Below are 12,829 nucleotides of genomic sequence, written 5' to 3' on the forward strand. Positions count from 1 at the left end.
ACATTTTATACGTCTTATATTTGTGCGAAATAATTCTTTCGAAATGAGCGGATCGATTTAATCTGGGATCGATCAATTTTTTAATTTAACTTTAGTAGAACTACTATTGCTTCTAATTCAGTTATTCCACGTGTCTCGACTCTACTTAATGAAGCTTCATATTTTATTGATCTCTGTTTTAACCATGCAAAATGATGTTTTCCTCTTGTTCTACTCTTCCACTACCTACTCATGTTATTCACATTAGAGCAAAAAAAGTAAAGTAAAAAGACCAAACGCGTCACGATATTTTCGTTCTACGTTATTACTATAAGGATGGAGATTAGAATAAGAGGAAGCTTGAAGATAAGAAAGGCGCTCTGATGTTCTGATGATCCACAATGGAGAGTCGATTGTGTGTGTGTGTGTTTGTACGGTACGATAGTTTCAAGCTATATATTTAACAGTGAAAACTATGAGCAAGTCTTCTCTCTTTCGCGAGATATAGTTGGAAATATAGTTAGAATAAGAGAAACGTGTCTAATAAACGAAATCAAGAATTGACAAGTGATAAGGGATATCACTCACGTACCACCCACACAAAACGGGGTATTCCCGAGCGGATACTTCGTCCTGACGGGCTGACGAGAGACAGATGTGCGGAAAGATTCTAATGTGCTGCAGCTTCAACGCATCAACATCAGAAATTATCTCTAATTCTTTTCATAAATTTCGATTATTATAAAACTTGAAAGTATTCTCAGATGGTGTTTTAAATAATAAATTTTAACAAAAAAAAATGTGTCAGTTTATGATTATTGTAAAATTGTAAATTATAACTTTCTCCGAGTCAAGAGTCATTTTGTGTGTCGTGCGGTCGATGGTTGCGACGTTTAATTCATCATGTCCCTTAGAGCGCAATTTTTCAAGTACGGTTCGTGCATTGTGTTATATTTTCTCATTTGCATAATTTTAATTAAAACGAGAAGAAGCAATGTAGAAGAAACGACGGGCGCGACGACGACGATCAAGTATCAGCCGCAAACGATCCACTTCTCGATTTCAGATAGGATAATTAAAAAGGATGTCAAGGGGGAGATCAACATGTTGCGGATGGACGAATTAAAGGGTGGAACTTTCGACCTGCAGGTATATTTAGATGTATGAAAATTAGACAGAAAATATAAAAAGACGTTAAAGATAAATATAAGATAATAACAGATTAAAAAAAAAAAAAATAAACCTCCCCGACGGGGAATCGAACCCCGGTCTCCCGCGTGACAGGCGGGGATACTAACCACTATACTATCGAGGATAAGTTTTAGAAAAGATTGAAAGTTAAAATACTAAAGTTGTGATAGAAAATGAGAGAGAGAGAGAGAGAGAGATCATTTTCTATCACAACTTTAGTATTTTAACTTTTAATCTCTCTACAGCTTATCCTCGATAGTATATATATATCCTCGATATATATATATATCTTATAATTTTACATGATATTCTGGATTCATCTACTCCATTTTCAACTATTATTTTCATTTTGTGCACAGGCAAAAATTGAAATTTTATTTTTACGAATGTTAAATGTCGAGGGTATCTGAATCGACGTATTAACTTTCCATTTTACGTATTCCTGTTAACAGAAGAGCGCGAATCTGCTGCAACAGGTATCAAACGTCTGCGCGAAGTACAAGCTGAAGACTCCTCTCGTCAAAAGGCATTTTTTATACAATGTCAAACATAAGTCGCTGTATTGTTGGATCCGCAAAGTCGGGTCTACCAGTTTCACCAAACTGTTTTCCGACATGAGCAACCGTAGAATCGAGCACAATTTTTACAAGTAACTAATAGTAATCATGATCAAACACTTAATGTGTTTATTATTATTTATTACTTTGCATATTTATATAATCTTATTAAATACAATTAATAATATCATAATTAATTCGAAAAAATTTACTTTGTTTTTTATTAAGAGACCCAAATTTTTCTGTCTAATTTATTACATTAAATTAATTTATTTTATAATAATAAACTTTATTTCAACCATTCAGTTACATATAGTTTGTAACGCATTATAACTCTATCTTTTATTTCCTTTATTTATTTTATTTTATTTTCGTGAAAATAAACTAATGATATACAACGTTAATTGTAACAGTAGTTTATTATATGTTAATAATTCGATAATGCATTTGTAGAGAAGTGGACGTCCTGTCGCCAGAAAGTTTAGAAAATCTGCAGCGTTTTGCTAACAACAATACCATTTTCAAATTGCTTGTCGTCAGACATCCGTTTCAACGGCTGGTCTCGACGTATAGGTAATTAGTCTTATTACACAAAGTACAATACTCTGAATCGACAACAAGTTGACATAACTTCGAAACGAAAAAATACCGGTACAAAATTATTTATAGAGACCGCATCGAAGACAACAGCAAATACACCGCACAATCCTGGCTCTACACTCGCCAAATTCTTCATCTCTCAAGGCCGGAACTCTTCCGTTTCAACGCGTCGGGCGGCAACATCCTGCAAAGAATATTCTTAGCGGACAGAAGGTACGCATGTGGCAAATCCCTCCATCTAATTTTCTTACTTTACAATTAATTCACGCGTAACATAGAATACGGATCTCTATCTGCGTTTCTCTGCAGATTGAAGGTGATACCCAGTTTTCGAGAATTCTTGGAATGGTTGCTGAAGCAACCGCCGGATCACAATGACGTCCACTGGGCCCAATATCACACTCACTGCGCGGTCTGTAACGTGAGCTACAACTTCATCCTGAAACTGGACGAATACACGTTCGGGGAAGTCAATTACATCCTGTCGAAGCTGAGATTAGATAAAGATAAGATCTACTTGCCCAGGCTGCAGCGCACTCGTACTGGGGTCACCAACTCTGATATAACGTGTAAATACTTTCACGACCTGACCACCGACATGGTCCTGCGATTGTACGAAAGGTACAAAGTGGACTTTGAGATGTATAACTATAAGCTGGACAAGTATTTGCACTGTGCCAAGAGTAAAAATTGACTTGGACCAGGCAAAAAAATGATGGAGCAGCAATAAGTAATACTTAATTGAAAAAAGATAAAAAGAACACTTTTTGATAAATAACTAAATTTTTTAAAGACGGGATATTTTCTCGTGCCTTTTTTTGTAAACTGGAAAATAGAAAATATATTCTGATTGACTTTTTATGGATGAGTCTTTACATCTCTATAATGACGGGGAAACGTAAATAAAAATATAAATTTCTTTAGGAAGATTATACCTAGAAAATTATTACATTATGTAATTATTAGAAATATGTTAATTATGAAAATTATGAATTACTGTGTAGTGGATTTTAGAATTAAATAAAAATTTGAAATCAATGATTACACATACACGCGCGCACGCACACACACATATACACACATGTGAGAATATTAATCAATAAATCTTAGTATAAGTAAAAACAATCTATTTTTCTTTTCTAATGATCAAAATAATGACAATAGTTATGACAATATGATAATACATTACGGCATATGTATATTCGTCAATATACAAAATTAAATTAATTATTGTATCTATAAGCCACGGATGTCACTAATAGAAAAAAAATTAAAAAAATGAGACTTTCACTTCTCCGTGTAAACCACGCAATGTTAGAAATAACTTTTAAACTAATTTTCACACGAAAATGTTTCTCTTATCTCTTACGTTTTTACTCCGTTTCCTCTGTTCTCTTCAAAAGCTTTCTTTACTCTCTTCTATCTCTTTACTTTTTATCTCAATTTGAACTTTAAATGTTTTCAAGTCCTTTCGTTTTCCACCGTATCTCTCTTCACTTTGAAGCTCATCTCTTGCTTTCGCAGTTAATCGTCGTCGCACACTATCAAGCAATCAATGTCATCGGAAGGCTTCCGCTTCCTCAACGTTGATTTCTTCAGCTCGGATGAGTTATCATGGCATGTGTCGTTACTGATAATGCAGATATCATCGCTATCATCGCCATTATCAATTTCCACTTTGCGTTTCTTAACTGCTATCTCATCTTCGGCATCATTTTTACGCTTCTTAGCCACATCCGGCGTTTCGGTCACGGTCTACAGAAAAAATATTTTTTCAGCAAACAAATAATAGATAATAAAGTAATCAAAAGAAATATTTCCCCAAGTACCCACCTGTCCATTGGAGCTGGAAGACTTCTCCGTTTTCTCTTCTTCCTCTCTTTCCTTCGGTTGAAGCGCGTTCTTATCTGCCAGTATTAAAAATTGCGGACTATCGTCTTTCGGACCAGGTTTCTCTCGATAAACTACGAAGACGGTTAGCGAATAGTTCTGCTGGAAGTCGTCGACCTTGAGAATTGCCCCATCCTTGATTCCCAACTCCTCCAATTTCTTGTCATTGTTGCTCTCTGTCTCGCCTTCCTCGCTGCTAATGACGACGGAACCAGTTCCATCGATCATTACATCGGGGGCGATCATGTTCAGTCTGTTCTTGAGCACCAACTCTTCCAGTTCTTTAATAGTCATGCTGGAGGTATCGACCGCGAGCACAGCCTGCGGGGTAGGTGCGCAAACGTAACATTGCGGATTGGGTGGATTCACTGCTTTTTCTGGGACTAGCAGCTGATTACGGTGATTCATCTTTAAGCGTAGATAGACAGATCTGCAGGCTTGTAGATTGTTCTCAAGGACCCGGAAAGCATGAAGGACCACCATGCCCGCGATGATAGCATTGGTGGTGGCGATCGCCGGGATTATGTTGCCAGCCATTGCTAAAGAACGAGAAGAATAACGTAAAGATTAAAATCGAAGGTTTCATGGACAGTAAAATGGAGTACGTTGAATAAATTGTACGTTTAAAATGAAACGCAGATATATTAACTTCGAAGACAGAAAGATGCTGGGTAACGCGTAGCTCCGTGCGAGAGCAGTTGACTCATAATCGACGATTCCCAGGTTCGATTCCAACTTATTCCATACCTCGATTTTATAAGAGATTGGAAAGTTGAAGATAATATAAACCAAAACGGTAACCCATATTTCAAGAACAAGATGCAAAAAGATGCAGAACAGATGGAACATTGTTACGAACATTTAATATCAAATCTGCTTTTCTGAGGAATTCCAAAGATGTGCGCGCGAATGTTGGCGCATGCGGCGACAAAATCCATAGAGTGCTGATCATCCTTATCCCAAACCAAATGATTGCCTGGCGATTTTTCTTGACAGGATTTCAATGTCTGACTCAAACTTTTCATCGATTCTGCAAAGATCGAGCCGCATTTGGAAATACTCCAGCGTTGTTGGTCCTTCAGCCCAGGCTGATTGATCTCTTTACTGCATCCGGCCACTTCAAGAAAATAATACGTTATTTTCACTGACAATAAGACAATGAGGAAGAAGATATCTGTAGGAACGGCAACAAACCTCCGTCTGGCAATTCCCTCCAATTCAATGGCGTTGGAGATCGGCGTTTTTTCCACAAATTGTCCATGCTCAGCAGATACTTGATGTCATCGTGAAAAAGCTTCGTAAACAATTTTTCTGGGTCGTAATTGCAGGACTGGGCCCAAACTCGTGTGGAAATCCTGTCAATGTTCCCTTTATCGTTGGATTCCGCCTGTAAAGCCCCTTCCCCTGCTGTATCTGCAATATCAAAATACTTTAATTGCATCTATTATATTTTGCTATAAACAATAATGATGATAATTATTTGATAAAGTAAAATAAAAATAAATATAATAATGATAACATTAAAAGTATTTTTAAAATAAAAATTATCTTAAAAAAATAAAATGTCAATTACGCTGTGTTTGTTCGGTATAATTATAAATTATATCGAATATCATAGCTTAATAATTTTTGTATTACCAGTTGCTTCAGGATCCGCGGTGTCTGGAGAAACATCCTGATCGGGATCTTCTTCCCCAAATAATTGACTGCAATATTACATTAGAAAATTAATTAAGGATTATTGTTCATAAAATTAATTTATATATATATTTTGTTCAATTTATATAGACATAAGTAAAAACTGAACAAAATTTATACGAGTTTAATCAATAGATGGTAATATAAAATATCTTAATGTAGATCATGTTGTGATAGTTACTTAAAGAGATGTTTAGCCCATACGATGCAGTGAATGGGCTCGCTGGGCGTGTTGCGGATGGTACAACCGGGATAAGTCTTTTGCGCAGCTTTAGGCGTACATTCGTAGCATTGGCTCAAGCCCTTCTTGATGAGTTCGACCTGGCCTTCGTAACCCGCGGTACCGGACTCTATTAATGGTATATCTGCTGCTAGACACATACGATTCACATGATTTCTCGCCGCTCTATTGTCAAGAGCGTTTAATACCACAGTGAACCTCTTGAAGAAGGACAAGCCGAATTCCGATCTGCAAACGCACGAGTCTTTAGAAACGTCGAATAGATTGCGGTGTCAGCGTTGCTGACTAAGAAAAGCGAATGTGTCAACATCAACTTACGATGTAATACTGTCGTGATAATGTATCACTTTGACATCTGGATTAAATGTTAATGCAGTTTCACACGCTATGCTGGCTTTTGATTTTCCCACATGTTTCTTTTGGAACAGAAATTGTCTGTTTAAATTGCTGACGTCAATCGTATCCAGATCAATCTGAAAATCAAGGAAAGGCTTAATTGAGAACAATCTGAATATAATATCTGATTATATATCTATAAAAATATTCCAAGTACAAGTAAAAACACAGAAAATAAAGTAAATTGATAAAAAAACTTAAAATAAAAATTGTGTAAAAAGCAAAAGCACAGCAATCCGAAATAAAATATCTAAATCACTAAAAATAACCAAAATGAAAAACAATTAAATAATTAAATTAAATTAAATCAAGCAGTTATTTAAATAAGAATCAGATAAAATTAATATAAGAAGAATACAACAAACGTAAATAAGAGCCAGAATAAATAACGTCGTTATAAACAAATAGGTCAATTCTAATAGAAAAAAAAAAGAAGAAAAAAGAAAGTAAATCAGCAGAATTATTGTGAGTAATGCGAATACAGATATTTGTACTACTTTCATTATCTAAAACTATAAAGTTAACATTATTATTGTTAACATTAAAGTAAAAAAACAATAGAATGTGATGTTTATTAAGGGTGCGTTTACGAAGCGAGCTTAGCGTTATTACATCGTTTTATCCATGTTTAACCTAATGATCGATAAAGATAGAATGCCGCAATAGCGTTAATTACACGTTCCGTGAATGCACCAAAATTGTTACTGACGTTACTGTAAATCTGTAAATCGCTCGAAAGTGAGGTTACGTTAGCTATTACAGAATTGCGTGTACTCACGATTTCGATATCGGCGAACCCGGACATCACCAGGTTCTTGAGAATCTCGCAGCCGATACCGCCGGCACCGACGACGAGCACCTTGCTGCGTAAAATCGCATCGCGTAATTCTTCGCGAAACACTCCGTTCACAGCCGTCGCCATCTTGCCAACTCTCGGCGGTCAGGCCGGCATCGCGTTTATCGCGTTCCGATTCAGCGATCCCGCGATCGCGGCATTTTTCACGCATGCGCAGCAGCGCGGTACGAGTGTCCCTCGATTTTCCACGTCGCCAATTGGTTTAATTTATAACCTAATTTTCTGATTGGTTGATTCGATCGAAAAACCCCAAGCACCGGTCTGTGAGTGGCTGTATTCTGCCGGACGGAAGAAGCGTCCCTCAAGCGGGGAGCACACACTTCTGCGCAACGCATAATGCGTAAGCATAAGAAAATTGATTGGTCTATTTCCTTATGCACATGTGTATGAACCAATCAATTTTCTTATGTTTACGCCGTATGCGTTGTGCAGAAGTGTGTGTCCGGGTCCTTAAGCCCGTATCACACTATGGGATTGCGGATTGAAATTGATTAATAAAATTCAATCAATCAGAATAAAGAAAATTGGGCTGTGAGTTCCAAATTCACTGCCAGCCACTTGCCAATGCTAATGCTAATGCTAATGCTGGGTCTACAAATGCGAGTCGCAAAGTCGTGAGTCGCAAGAATTGACCAATCACAGACGAATTTGAGGAGAATAATCGACTGTGATTGGTCAATTCTTGCGACTCACGACTTTACGACTCGCATTGTAGACCTAGCATAATGCTAATGGCTCCTGCACACAGGACGCGGCAGCGCGGCATTGCGGCAACGCGGGCACCGCGGTAACCAATTACCGTCTTGCCTTTCCGTTCTACTTTTGAAAGTAGTACGGAAGGCAGATGGTGATTGGTTACCGCGGTGCCGCGTTGCCGCAATGCCGCGCTGCCGCGGTCCTGTGTGCAGGAGCCATAAGACCTCCATAGACGCGGAAAACGCCGTGCGGTAGAGTGCGTTGACCAATCAGAAGGCTGCCGCAAGTCGCCTGCGGCAAAAAATCAAAATTTGTGATTGGTCAACGCACTCTGCCGCATGGCGTTTCCGCGTCTATGGAGTCTTAGCATTAGCATAGGTATCGAGGGGGTCACAAAACTAAGGATGGCGCAATAGCTATGGCGCAGGAAGCGCTCAAAATTGGAAAAACTGTAAAGTAAAGAATGATGATGTCTAGACCATTGCTTTTTTTATAGAATTTTTATTACTATTATGTATTGAATATTTTTTAAAAACTTGTTTCGTAATTAAATGGAACTCAATCATGTGCAATTTGTTTTCTTTTTCCTTCATGGAATCATAGTATGAGAAAATCATTTCATTTTTTGAATTGTCGTGCGTCAAATACTAGTGAATATATTCAATAAGGACGAACCATACTGCATATATATATAAAGACAATTATATATTTAAATGTGAAAGCGTCATATAAGCAGTTTTTTAGTTTTAATATTTAATAGGTATGTCGCAAAAAATGTGATAATATTAGCACTGAGCATCTCAATCGGTCAAAATGCTCGTTAAAGCGCTCATTATGACTTCATGTGCAGTGTTTAGCGTGATGCGGCGAATAAAAAATAGCACAAGTGCGAATAAAATCGCTATTAGAAGTTTATTTTTTACAATTATATCACAATTGGATTATATTGTGTTACATTTCCTGCATTACGTTGTGTTTCTTTAGATTTCGTTCTTTGTACCTGAATCTCTTGAACTTTTTATCGCTTCTCTCTTTTTCTCTCTGATGTCTAATTTTGAAACACCTAAATTACAAATATAAATTGCATAATTAACAAGTCCAATTACTGATCGTTTAGTAAAAATAATCTACATGCTGTTGGTTAAATTTTTACAACAACACAGGGCCCCACGGCCAGCGTTAAGAGGAGCAACCTATAAACATAAAAATGTTTAAGTTTGACAAAATACATTTACAATTATTTCTATTTACCATATTCAATTACAGGAATAGTTTATACACTCACAGGTTCCCATTCGTTGAGATATGGATCGTAGGCTTCCACTAGTGTGAGACTTTGTTGGCCGTCGTATCCTCCCACGGCCATAAGTCGGTCACCTAATACGCACACACCAACTCTACTCCGGGGCACACTCATTGGCGCAACCATAGTCCACGTATCGGTTTTAGGATCATATCTATATTGTTACATCGCATTATATATAACTTGAAAGTTTTAACATATAACGTAAGAGCGGCTTTATACCTTTCTACACAGTCGAATATGCTAATCTCGGGATTGCCAAGTGAACCGTCGTCGTCGTAACCACCGAGTGCATAAAGACAACCATTCACTACTCCTACGCCTACGCCGCATCGTCTCTTCGACATAGGTGCGCACGGTGTCCATTTGTTCGTGTGCGGATCGTAACATTCTACCGTATTTAAGCAGAAACTGATATCTCTTCCTCCTACGGCATACAATCTAAAACACCATAAAAAATTTAATATCAACGTTATTTAAAAAAATTTAATATTTAATAAGATTTAAAGTTAATAAAATAATATTTATACGAAGACACGCACTAAAAAGGAAATTAAAATGATTGAAAACAGATATGACGTAATAATTTATCTGTAAAGACTTACTTATCATTTAACACAGCTACACCGAATCCAGATCTTTGTACGGACATAGGACATATTAAACTCCACCGACCTGTTCCCGGATCCCATCTGTCTACATTATTAAGATATCTCTCCCAACAACCGACGTGACCACCAACAGCATATAAAAGTCCACCTAAGACTGCCACTCCTAAAAAAGAATATTATAACGTATTTGCCAGGGTTTGATTATGAATAAATGAAATAAATTGCACATTAATTTTGCAAATTCTCATGCATTTGTACATACCGAATGATTGTCGAGGAACATTCATAGGTGGTAGAGTGCTCCACGTAAGAGTAGAGAAATCGAAGCATTCTACTCTGTATCCTAATGCGCAAATCAATTTTTTATCGACTACTACTGCGTCAGATTTAAATTCACGGCTTATGCGTGATACAGATGACCAGCGTTTATCGCAAAATTCATCTAGAGATCGCCAGGCATTACCGTGTAATGAAAATGCATCTACAAATGGTGCACCTAGAAAGTACGTCGCAAATTATTTCGCTTGGAAAAACTAAAATAGTGCGACAATATTGGCATAATATATTTTCTTTACATTAATCGTGATCGATTAATTATCAGTTATGCGATTAATATTAAATAATTCATTTTAAATATAATAAATTACCTTCATAGTAGCCCATACATCCGATAGCTAACAACGTACCCATAGTGGCTTTTCTGGGTTTCGTTCTGCCTGTTTGAAGCAAAGATCTTCGCTCAGGCAGCAAATGATACATAAATGCTTCAATTACTAATTCCTGCGCCATTCTTTGGTCTTTGAACATTTCGTTACTCACAATATTGTCAGCTATAAACTGTTTTGAGTTATTAGTGCTAATGCACAAGTTCTGTCGAGTAAAAAAATTGAGCTGCCGATGAACTTACCGCGGGTGATAGCAATGATAATTTGACTAAACCTAATAATTTACTGGCATCTTTGCTCCTGTTTTCTGGATCGTGTTCCAGCCAAGTCACTAGTGCCTGAAATAATAATAAAACAATGATTCTATTTATTCTGTATCTCCAGCTTAGGTATTTTAATTGCATTTGTATGAATTGGTTCGTTCAACAAACAGTTGTCTTACATGAAAGATAGTTTCTTCCGAGGGAACATTAAGATCCTCAAACTCAAGTAACTTCACAACTTCATTGGCAGATAGCAGTAAGAATTCTTGATTTTTTGTAACTTCCATGAAATGTTTGGTAATGTATGCGTGTGCGTATTCAACCAATTCCGAACAATCCTTATGCCCAGTTCGCGTATCGGCGAACATCCATATGCCCAGACAGTTGCTTGGGTGAAGTTGTTCGACGAGAAACTGGCAGCACGCTTTAATAAACTGGATTCAATTGTAACAAACATGCTGTTGCAAGTAGAGACTCTACGCTATCTTCCTGCAATTCTATGCACCTGCAAGTATATAAAAAAAACATGTTTTAAGAATTGACAAATCCAAAAATCAACAAGAACGGCTTTAAAAAAATATCTGCAAATGCCTTTATCGTACGTTAATATTCGTGAAATGTTTTCTTACGTGAAACATATCTTCTCAAGCAGAATTACCTGTATAACAATAAAGAACCAAAGCCCATAAGGCATCTCCATCAACATCCATTAATTCTATTTCATTTTGTGCCGACTCTCGCAGAGAGCTTGTGAACATGGTAGCAAAATATTCAGAGCCAGCACTGAGTACTAATCGATGAGCTGGGGACACGCTTATTTCCTAAAAAAGCACAGAACAGAGAAAGGAAATATGAGAATGGAACGTCACAAGTTCATCGAGTGCGAAGAATATTTTCAATATGTTGTGTACAAAATATACTCTCTCTTCAATTTTTACTGGTTAAAAACTTTTAATAACAACTTTTAACAATAAAAAGAATTTCTCTTTGAATCTCTTGATTATACATAAAAATATACAAAAAATTATATTTGAAAATGCACATTTTATGTAAACATATTGGTATAAAATAATAACTCTCCTCGTTTTTATTAATTAAAACGTTTGATTAACCATTATCATCTGAATCATTACAAGTCCAATTGACAGTTGACACATAGGTGCGTTATCAAAACAAAAGTTACAAAAAACATACACTCACCCGCGATCAGCGTGACGTCTGTCAGCTGTTGCTTGTGCAGATAACTCTCCATAATTTGGAGGCTATTTTCCGCGTGCTTCGGCGAGATGGACACGCATGACATTGTGGGGAAATTATTTTGAATACGCGCTGCACCTCGAATATCAATAAAATTATGCACATTCGACGAGTTTTGACACGAAACGAAAGAATATGGCAGAAAAATGCGACGGCCTGCCCTGCGAAGCGAGATATCTAGCGTTAAAGTTTTGACGATTCTCAGGTAGGAACCCCGTCGTATCGACGTGAGTAGCGACCATGAAAGCCCCTTGCACATTGTCAGGCAACAGGCAATGGGCGCGTTCAGCAGACTTAAGGCCTTCACACACAAATCGCGTAGGACGTAAACGTAAGCGTAAGAAAATCGACCATCCCAATCAGTTGCGCTGTACGTAATCCCAGTAGGGACTAAAATACTCGATTGGGATTGATAGATTTTCTTACGCTTACGTCACGCCGCGCACGGCAGTTTAAACGCCACTATATAGTGGCTTCCCATCCCCTGTAAAAGTTAAATTAATTTTTTTAAATCTTAAAATATTAATTTTTTTTGTTTTAGTTACATTACATAGTTTTCTTTATTAAATCCGCATTGTATATTTTTTTAAAAGTGCATAGTGTCCAGACTGTCCAGTAGTGTGGTA

General features: G+C 37.0%; 3 protein-coding genes and 1 non-coding gene across 6 annotated transcripts; 1 reads left to right on the forward strand and 3 right to left on the reverse strand.

Moving 5' to 3' along the window:
* The first annotated feature begins 215 nt into the window (after positions 1–215).
* LOC139822556 (carbohydrate sulfotransferase 11) lies at positions 216–3,186 on the forward strand. 3 transcript variants are annotated; one of them, XM_071794396.1, is made up of 6 exons: positions 216–913; positions 1,046–1,128; positions 1,623–1,819; positions 2,181–2,300; positions 2,397–2,540; positions 2,637–3,186. In XM_071794396.1, exons 1-6 carry the CDS (start codon positions 883–885, stop codon positions 3,019–3,021), a joined length of 960 nt encoding a protein of 319 aa, XP_071650497.1. In that variant the 5' UTR covers positions 216–882; the 3' UTR covers positions 3,022–3,186. The 3 variants fall into 3 exon arrangements, with proteins under 3 accessions (XP_071650497.1, XP_071650496.1, XP_071650495.1); XM_071794395.1 differs by having other exon boundaries at positions 216–908; XM_071794394.1 differs by having other exon boundaries at positions 216–1,128.
* Trnad-guc (transfer RNA aspartic acid (anticodon GUC)) lies at positions 1,223–1,294 on the reverse strand. Its single transcript has one exon. It is a non-coding gene; the product is annotated as a tRNA-Asp (tRNA).
* A 251-nt stretch (positions 3,187–3,437) lies between the features above and the next one.
* On the reverse strand, positions 3,438–7,509 carry Uba2 (Ubiquitin-like activating enzyme 2). The gene is made up of 8 exons (XM_071794391.1): positions 7,331–7,509; positions 6,475–6,629; positions 6,097–6,384; positions 5,856–5,923; positions 5,412–5,630; positions 5,077–5,334; positions 4,161–4,756; positions 3,438–4,082 (listed from the first exon to the last, which is right to left on the reverse strand). The coding sequence occupies exons 1-8, from the start codon at positions 7,472–7,474 to the stop codon at positions 3,852–3,854; spliced, it is 1,959 nt and encodes a 652-aa protein (XP_071650492.1). The 5' UTR covers positions 7,475–7,509; the 3' UTR covers positions 3,438–3,851.
* Positions 7,510–8,997: 1,488 nt separating this feature from the next.
* On the reverse strand, positions 8,998–11,392 carry LOC139822055 (kelch-like protein 5). The gene is made up of 8 exons (XM_071793574.1): positions 11,126–11,392; positions 10,926–11,021; positions 10,666–10,855; positions 10,281–10,514; positions 10,013–10,181; positions 9,630–9,848; positions 9,390–9,561; positions 8,998–9,297 (listed from the first exon to the last, which is right to left on the reverse strand). Exons 1-8 carry the CDS (start codon positions 11,312–11,314, stop codon positions 9,232–9,234), a joined length of 1,335 nt encoding a protein of 444 aa, XP_071649675.1. The 5' UTR covers positions 11,315–11,392; the 3' UTR covers positions 8,998–9,231.
* Positions 11,393–12,829: the final 1,437 nt, after the last annotated feature.

The sequence above is a fragment of the Temnothorax longispinosus genome, chromosome 11, assembly GCF_030848805.1.
Source record: "Temnothorax longispinosus isolate EJ_2023e chromosome 11, Tlon_JGU_v1, whole genome shotgun sequence".
NCBI lineage: Eukaryota > Metazoa > Arthropoda > Insecta > Hymenoptera > Formicidae > Temnothorax > Temnothorax longispinosus.